This window comes from Bacillus rossius, chromosome 10 (genome assembly GCF_032445375.1).
Source record: "Bacillus rossius redtenbacheri isolate Brsri chromosome 10, Brsri_v3, whole genome shotgun sequence".
Lineage (NCBI taxonomy): Eukaryota > Metazoa > Arthropoda > Insecta > Phasmatodea > Bacillidae > Bacillus > Bacillus rossius.
Genome location: NC_086337.1, coordinates 28,358,966 through 28,376,242, shown reverse-complemented (window position 1 = coordinate 28,376,242; position 17,277 = coordinate 28,358,966). Strand labels below are relative to the sequence as shown.

General features: G+C 40.6%; 1 protein-coding gene across 3 annotated transcripts in view; it reads right to left on the bottom strand.

The window, feature by feature from the left end:
• LOC134535899 (armadillo repeat-containing protein gudu) overlaps positions 1 to 17,277 on the bottom strand; it is a 50,064-nt gene that overhangs the window by 6,057 nt on the left and 26,730 nt on the right. For 2 of the 3 annotated variants that reach the window (XM_063375267.1, XM_063375268.1), the window contains exons 8-10: positions 12,497 to 12,793; positions 9,786 to 9,974; positions 107 to 328 (exon numbers count right to left, since the gene is read on the bottom strand). In XM_063375267.1, coding sequence (XP_063231337.1) covers positions 107 to 328; positions 9,786 to 9,974; positions 12,497 to 12,793 — 708 coding nt within the window. The remainder of the gene's footprint in view (positions 1 to 106; positions 329 to 9,785; positions 9,975 to 12,496; positions 12,794 to 17,277) is intronic. The other variant, XM_063375266.1, reaches the window with a different exon arrangement.

Sequence of the window (17,277 nt, the reverse complement as noted above, 5' to 3'; positions counted from 1 at the left end):
TAACCCGGACCCCTCCAAAATACACTTAGTTTTAGTTAGGTTAAAAAAAATAAAAAATAAAAAAAAATCGCGGGCTCCCACGTCGGTTGCGGCCACGCGAGCGGACCTTGACGACGCCGCTGCGGTGCATGGCCGTGCAGTTGAAGGGGTCGGCCGACAGCTGGAAGAGCGCGCGCGCAGTGGCGCGGTGCACACCTCCGTCGCGCGACGTCATGTAGCTGACGAGCGGCGGGATGGCTCCCAGGCGACCCAGCTCGCGGCAGTTGTCCTTCCAGCCGCAGCAGTTGGCGATGGCCTCGGCCAGGTGCTGCCTCAGTCGGTCCTCGTCCTGCGAGGGAGAGGGGGGGAGCGCGCCGATGTGTGGGGGCCACTGCCTCCACCTACCTCCACACCCCCGCCGCCGCGTCGCCGCACCCAGAACCTTGCCCTGGTCTCGACCACCCGGATAACCGTGTGGACCTTACGGCCGGCAGCCCTAATAGGGTAGGCTGGGAGTAGCGTTCCAGCAGGGCCGGTGCAAGGTAAATTGGCGCCCTAGGCGAAAAACCTTAATTACCCCCTCCCCCCCCCCCACCCACCGGGCGGACACACAAAAAACAAATTCCTTGCCTCAAAATACATCACGTCAGCCTTAAGATTTTGTCAACAATCAAATGTGCAAGTAGGCTTGTGTTTTTTTTTTTTACTTTTTTTTACTTATTAACAAATCATAAACATAGGTCACCGTGGACTCTTTTAAATAATTATTACTTATATCAATATAAACATTTCCAAACTGTTACAAAAATCAATTTTTTATCCAGTTTCAATGATCGTTAAACATATTATGTATATCAGCTGTTGTGTGTCGTGCTGCGCCGCCCCCAGCTACTTGGCGCCCTAGGCGGTTGCCTAGTTCGCCTGTATGGACGCGCCGGCCCTGCGTTCCATTTCGTTTTTCATAAACATTCCACAGCTTTTTTTTTAAAAAAAAAAAACAGAACTGTTTAGGGATCGCTCCCTTTTGTTCGATCGGGAGGGTACTAGAGCTTCGGCAATGACCAGCGGTTGGGGCCACCAACCCAGCATATGTAGTCACCGCCTCAGCCCCGTATCTACCTCACTCAGCTTGAAAATCACTCAGCAAGATCACGTCGCGTCCGTCAAACAAGCCGAGTGATTCCGCACGTCCGTCGTAACATTTATTCCACTCGGACGCCGCCAACAACTATAAAGGCTCTTGTTTTTGAGGGAATTTTCTCTTGTAAAGTTATACCAGTTAGGACGATCACGTACGTTAAGCACTCATGAATGTTAAAACTAACTCTAAAATATTCATTTAAATATTTTTTTTTTTCGAGTTACCGTGCATTATTAATTATTTTTGTGTCTCAGACAATTTTTTTTTTAATATCCAACTCAAAACGTGTTCACAGATAAGTTATTAACACAATACGTGAAGTAGCTTAACCAATAAACAAAACTAAAAAAAAAACTTTTAAAATAAAGACAATTCCTTTTAAATTTTTGAAGTTTATTATTTCATCCATTCGTCTACCGAAAGTTAGAACTTGGCAAGGTTTTGACGGACGTATGGAATTTTTCTGGCTAATCTGAATGGCTGAAATGTCACGTGATTGACGGACGGACGGATAAGATGGATCATTGTGTCTAGCTTTATACTGGAGATATTTTCCCAACTTTTCTTCAGTCTCGTCCCGCCATAATTCATCCAACTAGTAAATGCCATTTTTAAGGTTTATTTTTCTTTAGGCTTTCTAGGTCCACAAAAAAAAGTTTCAACAGTATTTTTTGCTGGCAATGGCACTTTGGGCCGATTCAGGTAATACGGAAACTCGGTTAATCGAGGCCCTGCTCTATGGGAATATTCGCAGTCGAACGAGTCACTTTCGAGAAACTGTTTCCACAACGCAAACAGCCAAAGTTCTGGGTGTAACGCGCAAATGTGGCGCATATCGCCAGCTGCACGAACCGCAGTATCCATGCAGTAACGGATGCCTTTCTTTCCCATGGGGAACAATTGTGATCGTAATACAGCTAGGGCACTTATCACCGTGTCGCTCCTTTACACGTAAATAAAGCGCACAAAAGCTTTTTAACTAATGCAAGCAAATATGTAGCTCTATCTGCAAGAACAACTTTCATGTACTCTATACGGCATTATTACGTATATTTTTTTTATTACAAATGATTAAATATGTACAATTTTTTTTTAAATATTTTACTTTAAAATTATCACACTGTGTTTCACTTTAAATAATCTACTGTAACATCACAAGCTTTCATTTGATTCTGGCAAAATATACAACACGTGTTTTATGAAATTTTATAGTTTACTTTCTTACCAGAAACAGTATTCTATAATTGCAGCACGCACGACCACACACAGATTGCACACAAAAAACGGTTTACTCGCCAAACTACTAGAGGCGAATATATTTAAGCCATGCACATGATTTGCTAATATAAATAATACTAATGGAATTGGCACAAGCATGCTAGTACGATCTCAAAATGCGTTGAGTTTATTTTTTTCTTTCTATCATTGCGTGTGGTTTTTGGAGAGTTTGGACTGAAGGTTGTCATGCTTCGAGCTGTGGGAACGTGATGTCAAGTTGTTGTTCGAGGTGACTCTGTGTTGGCTCGACCTTTCTCGTGAAACGCCGGCCAGTGCTCGGACAGCAGAGGTTTTGGGGCAGCTTTCTTTTCACGAACGAGAGAGCCAAATCCCGAAGTTCCCCGAAGTTCATGTTTTTTTTCCGTATCTTTAATGTAGCTATCCTAACCAAATCAACCGTCCACAATGTTTTAAAGTATTTGTAATTTAGCTAACCTAATTGACCATTAGTATCCCTTTATCAACACCGCCATATTTATTTACAATGAACAAAAAAAAAAAACCGAAGATGCACGATCGGGCGTTTGGCTGTCTCGTCTGTGAAATGAAGGTTGCCCGAGGTTTTGAGGGTCGACGGGTGACAAGCCTCAGAACAGCCAGTGCGCAGGTTTGCCAACGGTGTGGACGGCGCGAGGTCGGGATCGGACGTACCACAAGTGCGAAACTCGATAAATTTGAGATTCGCCGAGCCCCGTGCCGTGAGAACAATGCTATAGATAAGCAGCGTGCATATCAGTGGATGAATAATTCACACGAATATTCATTTTTTTTCGTTCGGAAAAAAGGGGGAAAAAATTTAGTGACGGAACAGAGCATGCCTCGCAGATAATAATAAAAAAAAAAGCTATGTTTTAAGTGGTTTCTTGGGTTTAGGCAGCTGAAGAATGCTGGGACATCACGTTTGTGTGGTAAAAAAGAAGGGGGGGGGGGGAATCTGCCATGGTTCGAGCTAGAGGATAGAGCATGGCCGAGTCAGTAATAAAACACTTTTTAGCCTACACCCGGCTTTTATTTTTTTAGTATTCATACTAACTGATTATGTTTATATCCTCCCGCTTTCGTCGCACATTGACCTCGTGATTTTCTCTGTGCATATGCAGGTTTAAGGGTGACCCCATATGTACCTATCCTATTTAGAAAAATTTACTGTGTAATAAAGTTTTAATACATAAACATACCCATAACAACACCATTGTCAACCTTTACGCTGTCCAAAAAATACATGTTAAAACAAAACCAAAAATGAAATTTCAGTTATGGGAAGTGCAATTGCTATTAAGTGGTATTCGTGATTAGACATTTTTAATAAATTTCTGAGTGGTTTGTAAATGGTGCGTTTACGCCGGGAGCGTTACCCGGTACCACTTTACAGTACTCAAAATTGGCTCTTCGTATTCGTCCGAAAGATGGCCATTATTTTCATCCGGCAGTGGACAGCAATTCACGAAATTATGACGTTCATTCGTTCACCACCACATTGAAAATTTTATATTTTTTGTGCTCAGCTGAAAATCAAATATACCTCTGGTTTCTCAGTTGGCGAGGGAAAACTTCCAATCAAGCATTAAAATTCACATTTCACGATTCATTTTGTTGGTCTCAAAGAACACATGACATTCCGCGTGAAAAATTATTCAACCGTGTGTTCTTACAGTAATTTGTATCGATTGCAGGTTTCGATTGAAGTAGTTTCCACGTATTTTCATCAAAAACATTCCAAAACTTAATTGCCAAGGATGCGTACGTCCCTGGATGTTTATGTTCTGGTATAAGTCATTTAATGTTTTCTGCCTTATTTTGTATGAGGAATCACCACTCTGCGCTTTTACATGGATTTCATAAATAATTCGCTCCTAGAATGTTTACATTCACTTTATTACATCTTGGCTAAATTTCAAAAAAAAAAATCCTGCAATGTGGATAAAGTTCATAAAAAAGTGCTCGCAACCCATGCTACGTTGAGTACACGCATGCTTCATAAATTCACACCTCTATGCGCAATATTTATAAAGGTATAATGTACGAAAAGTATATGCTGTGCTATCGCAACTATTATTTAAAAAGAACAGTAGAAAAGGTTCTACTTTATATCTACCAAACATGCAATTACCTCCATGCACATCAAGCCCAGGACGTACAAACTACGGATATATAAAACTGTCCAAGAAGTGCCGACTGGACTCAGAACTCATGCAATGTAGACCTGAGCTCGTCATTGCCCCGCGCCACCGACTAAAAAGTGTAGATCATTAGCTACTTTTAGATGGCAAGAGAAGGAAAAAATTAGACCTTAAAGAAGAAATTGGAAAATAAGTGATAAGTGTAATATAAAAATAACTGTCGTCAACATCTTTCAGACGAGGCAATCGTCACCTCTTTGCAGTCAGGCAGACTGGCTGGCACTTCTTCATTCCTGGAGTGTGTTTGCCTCGTGTCCACAATCGGCAGTCTGCTTGAGATCTACCAGTTACACCAACACATAAAGCGTTCCACACCAAGAAACCATGCCACACAGAAAACACCTTCATATTCTTCAAGCGCTCCTCGTCTATCATCGGCCGTCGCTTCTATAGTGGCATTGCAAATTGGAGCCTTTTACTAGTAAGCTCAACCAATAACTTAATGAGGATATCGGTAAACTACCAAGTATTACTTCTAATATTTTTATTACTGTGTCTATGTATTAAACGCTTTTCTGACTGTTTCTCTAATTTGGAACCTGTGTCTTTCAATACACTGGCAGCAAACAGTTTCTGTGTGAAGGGATGTTACAAGAATATGTTCATTTATGAAATGTCATTTTGTGACTAATTTACGTGTGTAGGTTTTTAACCTTATTTTTAAAGGTTACATATTTTGATATGTAATGTGTTAGAATCATTTTTCACCTCGTTTTTGTCAGACAGTGAAAACGGTTGGCTGTAATTTTGTGTAGTAAAACGAATTGGAATGAGTTGCGGAGTACACTATAGATTGCCAATGTGAAAGATTGTATTTGGTGAGAGTTTAAGAGACTGGCTGCATTTCAATAAAGTGGATCCATAATTATTTTGTAACATTGGCGTGACTCTTAACGGGTGAAACGAGTGAAATATTCACTCAAAAAAGGACCATACATGTAAATAATTATATTGAAAATATTATTTATGAACACTTGTGATATAACCAACCTAACAGTGTAGCTCATCGTTCAGGAAGAACCTGAAGGAAATGATTAAGTATTTCAGTTACTCCTGACCATTATGCACTGTTTTAATATTTTCATCTTATATTTACGAAGAACGCTGGTTACGAATTATCGAGGGATCTTTATACATGCATCGTTAAATTCGTAAATTTACGTGTCCAAACTTAACATACTTTGATAAGATTAATACTTACATAAGATTAATTTTAATATTAATGGAAAAATTTATAAACTGACTAATACCCACGCAAAAACACAACTTATTTCTTTCACAAGTGTGTTTACCCTTTTGATTTGGAAGTTGAAATACGCCGTAGTTTCTACGAAGATCCGGTCATCTTAAATTACGAAGAACTCCTCATTTATTCTTCGTTGAAATTACCTTAAAAATTTTCCTGTATAGAGTGGGTGGAAAGTTTGCAAGTGTCACTGGAATAACCGTAAATACGGTTTCTATACTCATTGCTTGAGGTAGGTGGAATCTTCTTTGAAATGTCCAAACATTTGCTGTGATTTCTAACGCTATGGAATTCGAATGATATCCCATGATAGACAACAAATTAAAATAACTGAAACCAGAGTTACTTAACATTTATGTGTAAGTCTACCCAATTCTTCCATTTGTTGTATGTACCAACTGTAAATCACCTTTGAGTTTATCAGTTAGTGTATAAAAGTATAATCGGGGACAAGGTTTTTCTTATATGACTGTGGCTTAGTGGCTTACTCAGTTGTAGCTTACCAATCGTGAGGAATTGGCCGTGGTACAGACAATACTAGTGATTTTGAGCACATTTATATTATATTTTAGAAGCTGGGAGAGGAAATCTGTGATGAAGAATATCAAGATGTTGTTAAATTTAAACAGACAAAGACAATGTAAAACACTGACTGTTTGCTACTGCTACGAGACAAGGACCTGCCGTACTGAGCATTCTACACAAGGCATGACACGTGCAACAAGGACGATCATTACTCGCAAATTGCAAGTGTCACGTTAACAACATAAATCCTTAATGTTTGCAAGTGTATGTTTGCTGGAATAAAAAAAACATTAGCTGTAAAAAGACATTTCACAAATTATATTAGTTATAAATTTTTCTCTCAAACATTCGGTGGTAATATGGCTGCTTCATTGATTATATCACGAATCCTTTATCCATGGCTGCTTATGACACTATGTCACATTCTGACCATGAGACCAAGACAATGGTTAATATTTTATTAAATAAATAGGAGTACATACAAAAGTACAAGGTGGAAACACTATTTTTTAAAAAAAAATGAGACCAAAAAATAAAGTAAGAAATAATAGGACATTCTCGATCATTTAACGCTATGATGTGACTAAAAATAAAAAGAAAATAGACCAATTTGAAGGCATATTGGGTTAACTGGGTAACTTAAGGTTCAGAAACTCTGTGTGAATAGGCTTGTACTGATTCTGAGGCACAATGGAATGTTTAACCTATAGAAGGTGTAAAACATGTGTTGATTGTATTTTATATGACTTTAAATCACATGGTTATGCAAAGAAGCATAGGTCTATATGACCTCCAAGATTATAGAGGGCTGAGAATCACTCAGGTACCGACTCAATGTTCACAAATTTGAGTCATGGTACAACCCACGATCTTCGTCCAATATGTGTGAATGCTTAGCAATCATGGCCACGAAGGATGCTAAAAAAAAGTTATTATTTATTTATTACGTAGAATGTTTCGGAATAACGTTTTGCTTTCGTAATTATTTTAGTGGAAGGTGAATATATTTTTTTAAATATATAAGTATACTTTTTATATTTATTGTTGGGGCATCAACTTTTAAAAAGATTGCCGTGCAACCTGTACTTTAGGGTACGAGTCACAAGATTTGTTCAATACTCGAATTATTCTTAATTTTCGGGCCTTTTAGTAATCCTTGTTACAGGTTACAATAAATATTTTAATTTTAAATACAACGTTTAAAGGTAAAGGCCAGATGGAAATTTAAGTCGAGATGTATACCAAGGTCAAAACTGAAGTATAGAACCTTGGCTGTTCTTCTACGATCCTCACGACCAATAATTTTGAAGCCTCTTATCATGAAACATCATCACAACAGACAGCCTTTGACATAATAGTGTGGCACTAAGTTTATGTATTTAAAAGCTTTTTGTAGGGTTTTATTACGGGGCATCCAAATTATAGATGGCTGTTAACCACCAAGTCATCAACTCATAGCTCATGACATTAAGTCATGCCAGCTGTTAGGATTAAACTTACAACCATACCACTTAAGCTGAATCGCTAGTAATTATGGCCATACTGAGGACCAGATAAAAGTTTTGCAACTGCAATGAACCGAATATTTACCACAAAATAAATTCTGGGCCTCATGTAAAACAATTCCAACGAATTTTCAATTCCTTTATTTTCATGCCATCTCAAGCCTTGTTCCTAAAGCGTGTGCTTTTGAGGGCTCTACCTGAAGTTGGGTATGCTTCGTGTCATGTGAACGTAAAGACTTGTTATTGCTCGAGGTGATTCGGGGTGGTTTAACCTATCCTGTGAAATGAAGGTGAATGCTTGGACCGCAAAGGCTTGATGATCGGCGGATGGCAAGCCATAGTACGGATAGTGCACAGATTTGTCAAGCTATGAGCTGTGGGGATGGCTTGAGGTCGGAATTGGACAGACCGCAATCCAAAAGTACGAACCTCGAGAGACTCGAGGTTTTGCCGATCTACGCGCCGTGGGAACAAGGCGTCAATGCGATGTGGCAGGATGCGACATGGCGCACCACTGTATCGTGTTAGTGCGTTATTAAGCTGTCTGATCAACTACCGGTGGGGCATTATTTACAGATCCGGGAACCTCAGCTTCACCCTGGAAATGGCCGGGTTAGTTTAGCCCCAAACCGGTTGGTTGTTTGACGTAATCTGGCTTTACGTGCGGTAGACGATGGGGTTACTGAATGTGGCAAAGCCGAAATCGCAATAATATTTCTCCGCCATCTGACAGTCAACCACCAATCTTTCGTCAATAGGGCGAATAGAATTACATCTATAACTGGTTGAGCCAGTCGATATAAATAAGAATACAAGCTTGTGGACTGTCAGGTGTTTAAATTTTGCATAATATTATCGCGGTTGTTGAAATTTACTTCAAAATAACTCAGTCGTGGTTCTGACATTTTCCCTACGACTTGCTCATAGATTGTATCAGGAACATGTCATAAGTAGCAAAAGAGGATCGAGATAAATCTGTGAAAGAGAAAACTGTTTTGGGTAAATGTTTTAATGGACGAATTATGTCATGTTGTACATAGTTTGGCTAGCTCTATGGCGCTGACAAATAAAAAAAAACAGTGGTGGACATTTGGCTGTCGGACCTTGACGAGGGGAGTAATTGCAATTCGGTCTGAACTCAGCAAAACAACTAAAGATATCAGGGCAGCAATCGGCTGTGGCCTGTAGCAAGGACTCACGCCACTGGCATTTGCCTGAAGTGACTTCGGGAAACACAGAGTGAAGTGGCGGTTTGTTAGGACGCTTGACTAGCATTCCAGAGGACCCAGGTTCAAATTTCGTCCTATAATTCTGAATTTTTAATCACCATGGTTTCCCCCAGCAAACACTCAAGGCGAATGGCTGATTCCTCTTCAAATGTCCATGGTTTGTGTTCGTTCAGCATCACCGTCTCAAGTGAACTAGTTGTCAACAAGATGCTAAAGGGGATTAGGTCCTGCCATCTCGGATTATTCCATCTTTTTGCTTCAATTCTTATTTTGAACAATTTATCCCAATTTTTGCCAGGTAGAGTCATAAATCAGATCTCTAGGACCTCCTATACCTCGGTGCGACTACACATTTAATAACAGACTCTTGTCTGTACGCAGCACGGGGAAGTAAGTTATCATTTCACGATGGCTTCTACAACTATCAAGATAATCACACCAGTTCACAAGTGTTGACTTCAACAAGTAGCCAAAGCTTAGTCCTACGCCATATCAAAAACAAACAAAAAAAAAGGCACGGAAGCTGTATTGCAAGAAGTATCAAAATATTTTAAATTGCAAGATGGAGAGGCCTAATTCCCAGTTCATTCTCATTTGTGGGTTTTTAACTTTAGTTACAACAATAGTGGTTGACAAGTACCGTTTGTTTTGTTTTGGGGGGGGGGGGGGGACTGACTGGGGCCAGGGCCCTCGCGAGTTTACCGTGAGCACGAGTCGCGCCAGCATGGGCACCATGCCGTGGTCGGTGACGACGGCCAGGTTCTCCCGGTCCAGGGCGATCACGGCGATGGCGGCCGACACGCAGGCCAGCACCCGGGTGTCGTCCGAGCCGAGCAGGCTGACGATCAGCTCCAGGCCGCCCACGAAGCTGCGCACCATCTCGCCGGCGTTCTGCGGCCGCCGGCCCGGCAGGGACACGGACAGAGTCAATCGATACCTCTCGGTGTCCAGCAGTTCTCTTCAGACACCGATACTGCTTAGTCCATCATTTTAACCCTAATAGTACTTTTTGTCAGGTATCTTACCCTTTAGTTTTGAAGATAGTTTGAACTTATCAAAATCTAGCTATGTGTTCAGTTCCACCCGTTTTATTGCCCTTTTTTTTACCATCAACAATTTAGTGATTGATTAAGAGAGAGAGAAGGAAAAACATTTATAAAGCTTCGTACGGCTGCAATGTCCTGTTTGCTTAAACTTGTGTTCAAGAATAACGCAGTTGACATCACTTTATCCCACAATTTCACCGTATTGTAACACCCAAAATATTGTGGAAAAATTCACGCCTGATGATGGTTAACACGTATGAATCAGGACAGTCATTATACAGGGCTGTCGTTAAACAGGACTGTCGTTGAACAGGACTGTCGTTGCCATAAAACATCATTTAAAACTGTTTCCGAAGTGCTGACACTACGCTACATCCAATTTTATAGGTTTGCTGGTTAAATGATTTCATGATTTCTTTTTATAGGCGTCTCGCAAACATGGCGCAAAACCATCACTTGCGCAAAAACGCAGCTTCAAGCAGTATCTATGTAGTAGGTAATTCATGAAAGGCCACCTCCTGGCGACATTGTGCAAGTTCATCGACATGCATTTAGATTATTGAAATAATTCTAGGCACACTCCTGCATATTCCGGCCACATCTCTAAATGGTTTGACAACTGTAGTGATGGTTTGTGTCTGTACACTGTCACTGGAAACAGTTAGCAGGGGTTAAATAATATCAAATTTGACTATGTACTATAACTAAACGCATAAGAATTTATAATATTTTCAGCTGAAATGGAGCAGCAGTAACTTCGCTAAGCTCCTGGTGGATTTGGTCAACTCACATTATTATTGATGTATTGGGCGACCAGCGCCTGCTCGCGGCTATACGCAGTTAAATCAAATATTGTAGAAAACTATTGGAAGCTCAGGTCCGTTAACATTATAACAGCGATCCTAGCGGCGTGAGCTGTAAGCATGCGTACGAAATTAAAATTTTTATACGTATTATTATACCCATTTTCCCCTATATGAATTGTCAGCTGGAATAGGGGAAGACTACACTTCATCAAATATTGTAGCATGAGATGTATTTGTAGTCAAATTACATACACTTCTAATACATCTGTTTATAAACCATGGCAATAAGAGTGAAATGGAAAATCAAAGATAGTTAAGTAAAGCTCATGTTGTCATGATCACTGCAATCTCTTGTCTCGCGGATTTTCGACGACTTTCCTATATCGTCTTACCACCGTGAAAGGTGCTGTGTAGTGGCGTGTGAGCACGAGAAAAAGCTTTCTTTCTAAACAAAGGATGAAGAGTTGCATATCACTAAAAAGCTTCCTTATATGCATGTCAGATGTCTGTCATGCAGTTTCAGTATTTATCCGAATGAAATATTGCTAACAACTAACTGCCTTATGACCCATAGTTTATTACATCTTAAAGTATGCTAGCAATTTTTTTGTATTTCTTTAAAAGTAAAAAAGGTGGTGCAGTACTTGTACTTAGGAACGATCGGTTTTGAAGATCGATTCGGCCAACGCCATATTGTTTATCCACGGTTTGCCGATTCACACAAGACAAATGACCATACTTTCGATTCATTCACCAATCTCCCTGGTCTATCTCGTTTGGCATTGCCGTCTCTTATAACCTCTCTTACGACGAGATGAAAATCCCAAATAGTAAGATTCTCTCTGTACAATTAGAGATCAGACATTACCTAAAAAAAAAGACTCGTCTGCTAAGGCCTAGTCTCACATGCAATGTTCTTGTATTTATTAGTTCATCTCAAATTTTCTCAACAAATATTTACTAAACATAATGTAGTAGCAGTAAAAATATAAGTATTCATAATTAAGATCAATTTCACGACATTTTACAGCTAGAAATTAAAATCTAATATATATTTGGAGAGAGAAATGATGACAAAACAACAACTATCGGATTAAATTAACAGGGAAGTTGTTGAATTAGTAGCAGGGCCGGCGCGTCCATATAGGCGAACTAGGCAACCGCTTTAGGGTGCCAAGTAGCTGGGGGCGGCGCAGCACGACACATAACAGAAGATATAATATGTTTAACGATTATTGAAACAAGATGAAAATGGATTCTTGTAACAGTTTGGAATGTTTATATTGATATAAGTAATTATTTAAAGTCCACGGTGACCTCTTTATGATTTGTAATAAGTAAAAAAAAAAAACACAAGCCTGCTTACATTTGATTGTTGACAAAATCTTAGGCTTACGTGATGTATTTTGAAGCAAGGAAAAAAATTTTTTGGAGTATCCGGTGGGGGAGGGGGGGCATTAAGGTTTTTCGCCTAGGGCGCCAATTTACCTTGCACCGGCCCTGATTAGTAGTAATGAATGAAAGTTAAAAAGAAGCACACAGTTAGAGACAGTGCCCGCACCTTGGCATTCTGTATGCAGGGGCAGAGCGCCCAGGCAGCATTGGCCTGCACCTCGGTGTCCGGGTTCTTGAGCAGCGACCAGAGCAGCCGGATGCCGTCCAGCTTGTCGATCACCTCGATGGAGTCCATCTCGTGCGAGCACTCGCCCAGCACCAGCGCCACGTTGCGCAGGAGCGCCGGGTTCGTGCCGTTCAGCAGGGCCACCAGCGGCGGTATGCCGTCGTGCGACAGCAGCGCCGCGCGGTTGTCGGGGAACTTGCAGCACTCGGCCAGAGCGCCCACCACGTTCGTCAGCACCTGTGGGGACCACGTCATTCAGCAGTGCTACAAGGTGACCTCGTGCATCTGCTGCGCTGTGTGGTTCTAGAGGAAGTTTCTGCTCCCTGCCAGAGTGCCCACCACGTTCGTCAGCACCTGAGGGGTCCACGTCGTTCAGCAGTGCCACAAGGTGACCTCGTGCATCTGCTGTGCTGTGTGGTTCTCGGGGAACTTGCACCACTCTGACAGAGCGCCCACCACATTCGTCAGCACCTGTGGGGTCCGCGTCACTCAGCAGCGCCACAAGGTGACCTCGTGCATCTGCTGTGCTGTGTGGTTCTCGGGGAACTTGCACCACTCTGACAGAGCGCCCACCACATTCGTCAGCACCTGTGGGGTCCGCGTCAATCAGCAGTGCTACAAGATGACCTCATACATGTGCTGCACTGTGTGGTTCTCGGGGAATTGCAACAATCTGCCAGAGCACCCATCACGTTTGTCAGCACCTGTGGGGTCCATGTCATTCAGCAGCGCTACAAGGTGACCTCATACATCTGCTGCGCTGTGTGGTTCCAGAGGAAGTTTCTGCTCCCTGCCAGAGCGCCCACCACGTTCGTCAGCACCTGAAGGGTCCACGTCGTTCAGCAGTGCCACAAGGTGACCTCATATATCTGCTGTGCTGTGTGGTTCTCGGGGAACTTGCAACAATCTGCCAGAGTGCCCACCACGTTTGTCGGCACCTGTGGGGTCCGCGTCACTCAGCAGCGCCACAAGGTGACCTCGTGCATCTGCTGTGCTGTGTGGTTCTCGGGGAAGTTTCTACTCCATGCCAGAGCGCCCACCACGTTCGTCAGCACCTGTGGGGTTTACGTCATTCAGCAGTGCTACAAGGTGACCTCGTGCATCTGCTGCGCTGTGTGGTTCTCGGGGAAGTTTCTACTCCATGCCAGAGCGCCCACCACGTTCGTCAGCACCTGTGGGGTTTACGTCATTCAGCAGTGCTACAAGGTGACCTCGTGCATCTGCTGCGCTGTGTGGTTCTCGAGTAAGTTTCAGCACTTTGGCAGTTCACCCACTTAGTTCGAGAGTACCTGTGGGATACATAGACAATGTGTATCTCTTAAAGTACCGTTAAATATTGATGAGTTACATGGCACAGACTGTAGCTGAACCTACATTGTGTTTCTTTAGGGCTTAAAGCCATATATATAATTACATACACACATACAATATTTTTATGTATATTTCTAAGTAATATTACCTATTGTAGGCGTAACCATTGCGTGATTTCGGGAAATTCTCATGTAGTTTTTCGTTTCATGTTCCGCAGACCCTAAAACCACTGTCAGCTCGATAACTACAGTAATGTTTTTTACAAATTACTTGTAACTCATACTTATATTAATGTGATTGAAATTCTCGGTCGAGTTCGTTAATGATTAATATCCGACCAATGGGGTAGATATGGGGAACATTAAAAGAATAACTAAAATATATCTATAGCTCCTATAATATGTCAAATATCACATCCATTTGAACTTATTATAAATCGTAGGAGTAATATCTACCAAAATTTGATTTATAAATAAATTTTTAATACGACCAACCAAATCCTAAATTTTTATCTAAACTTTGGCTGAAACAATTGTTGATAAAAGTAATTTATTACCATAAAAACAGAGGTTGAAACTAAAAAAAAAAAAAATTGAAACTTCCTTAGTAACAAGAAGTTCCAATTATTTTAAAATATCTTAATATTTTCTTAAACCTTGATCAAAAGCAAAATTTTATACGGCCGCGTTATTAGTGCAAAGGATGAAAAATAGTGTTTGAATGTAAAAAAATTGAATTAATACCTTATTTGGCATAAAATGCAATTCGTTCTAAGACATTTAATACTGGATGCAATGAGTTGAAACACTCAGAATGGAAAATGATAAAATGTTTGATCGTAATTTTGTAATATTGGAGAACATAAAGACGTCATGTATATTAAGTTCTTAAAATTTTACAGAAAAGTTTATAGAAGTTTCCAAATATTTAAAAAAAAAAATAAAAAAAATAGGTACTTAGAAATCTACGCACGCCTGTAGGCTGTGCCGATATTTACTTCGCATGGTTACGTAGGAAGGATTTGGCTGATTTGATAAACTACGCAGGCAAGTTCAATAATGACGTATTTAATTACACGTTTTTCAACTAAGCAACACGCAAAAGCGCAACGCTAGCATCACCAAACGTTGAACTTCTTGCGTTTCGGATTGCGTTTCCACTTCGACATTTGATGTGAAGTGTTCCGAAAATCTTTTAAAGACACAGACGTAATGTGCATAGAAGGCTACGATTTTTATTTTATTATATACGTCATAATTTTCACTTGTTAAACTTTCGCACGGTGAAAGAAACTACCGGTTTTAAATTAAGTTATTGACCATTGGATAAATGTTTTAATGATAAACACAAACTAATAACAGGAACTTGGGGAAGAACTTAGTTTTCTACTGTTTTACAATTGTTTTGAATGTTGTAGGGTTGGTGACGTACTGCGATACGACTACCGTGGTTTATAAACGACCGTGATTTACTTGCGTTGTTGGAACGTTGCGTCACTTGCGTAGCTTATATCCCCGCTCTTGAAGTGACGGGAACTCCAAGGCTTGGCTACTAAAGCAGCTCATACTAGCGCGTTCATCAGTTATTGTATTCCATGCCGGAGAATTGGGATGGAACGCGCGACACTCGGCATGTATATGTGCACGATCAACGACGGCCCTGATTCCAGAAAGAGAATGTGTCCATATAAAGAGCGTTCGAATACCAAACGTAACCTTCGTGTCTTAAGAAACTGGTCAGTGGTGAATCAGGATATTATTTTCTTTGTGTGGAATGTTGAGAAAACGGAAGGAAGGGAGGGGGGACATTAAAAAAAAATTAAAATTTGAGCACGTGTATTCAAACAAACTAACATTACTAGTGACACTAATGAGCTATCGGTCTACGGAAGTAGCTTAAGGTGATGTGGATTCTCACACAGTTGGAATTGCACGTGTTCTAACAGATCACCTTGCATAACACAAAATTACTTAAATGTCTTCACCGATATTTTGCCAATTTTTCCCAAACTTGGGGGGGGGGGGTGTTTCACATACCCCGTATACGCCCCCCCCCCCCCCCTTTTTTTTTACGTCTGCCATTGAAACAGATGTGTACGGCTCCAAAGCATTTATTTTATAAATATGATTAATCTCATTAAAAATTAAATTGTTTCAAAGGAAACTGTTACTGCAAGAAAATAATTATTTTGAGTTTTGTATTTTGTGGTTGGCCAAAAAAAAAAAGAGAGAGAGAGATCTACATTGTGATTAAAGTATTTTCCACTGTTGTGACACTCGTGCGACGTGGTGCAATAACGCATGCCTTCCTTGAAATAGCGAAGCTTAGTGGACTCTTTTATGTCGTGCCAACGTGTCACAGCCATTGCGAATGACTGGGGGAGAAATTTCTAGTAATCACGCCGTGTTTAACAAGCAGAGTTTTTTTTTTGTGTGTGAAAGAATTTTCTGTTAAACGGGAAGCGAATGACCTTGGAGGCCTTTGATCGTGTCGTGAGACACTGTTGCCAACTCCGGCAGGGACGATAGCATTGTCCATTGCACGAGCCCACGGGTTATTTCATTCAGTCTCCCTGCAGTGCGGCCAACTCACCAGGAATGAAATCAACAGTTACAACGTTAGGTTATTTTATTTTAATGATTCTTGCAGTTGGGAAGATTGATACAAGACTTTTTTTTCTTGGACTTATGCCACAAAGGACAAAAATTATGAATACGCAAACACGTAGAAAACAAGCCATAATCAGCCGATGTTAAAATTAAATGCAAAAAGAGCACAGAGAATTCGATGGACGGAATAATTCAGTATATATATATATATATATATATATATATATATATATATATATATATATATATACACACACACACACACACATATATCTCCATACAGACAAACAGAGTGGCCTGACACCAATGAGACAGTGGCAAACAATAACAGTAAATGTGATAAAAAAAACCTACTTCGGACAAAACAGACACACACAGGAGAACCCAATGATCGTGTCCGAACAGATATTCTGGACATAATGACGACAGCAGAGAAAAACACAGTAGGCCGGCCGGCTGCACGCAAGAAAAAGTGTACCGTTACGCACCTTGTCCCGTTACGCTGTGTCCCGTTGCGATCATTATACGCTTGCGCCGCATCTATCTCTCTTCCCCTCGATCGGAACAACCATCGATTTGACTTTTTCGAGGCACGTTAAACTTGAAACACTCCCAATTCGTTTCCTACTTTTCCCATCATCGTCCTATCCTTAACAGATTAACACAGATTGGAAGAAGTTAAATAGCAAACATGTATAAAAGTTATAGTTAAAATAATCTGTTCGTTAAAGTAATAAACATATTTGAATTAATGAGTGCAAATAAAAGTAAATTTATCAATTAAATTGTAGATTTCATTTC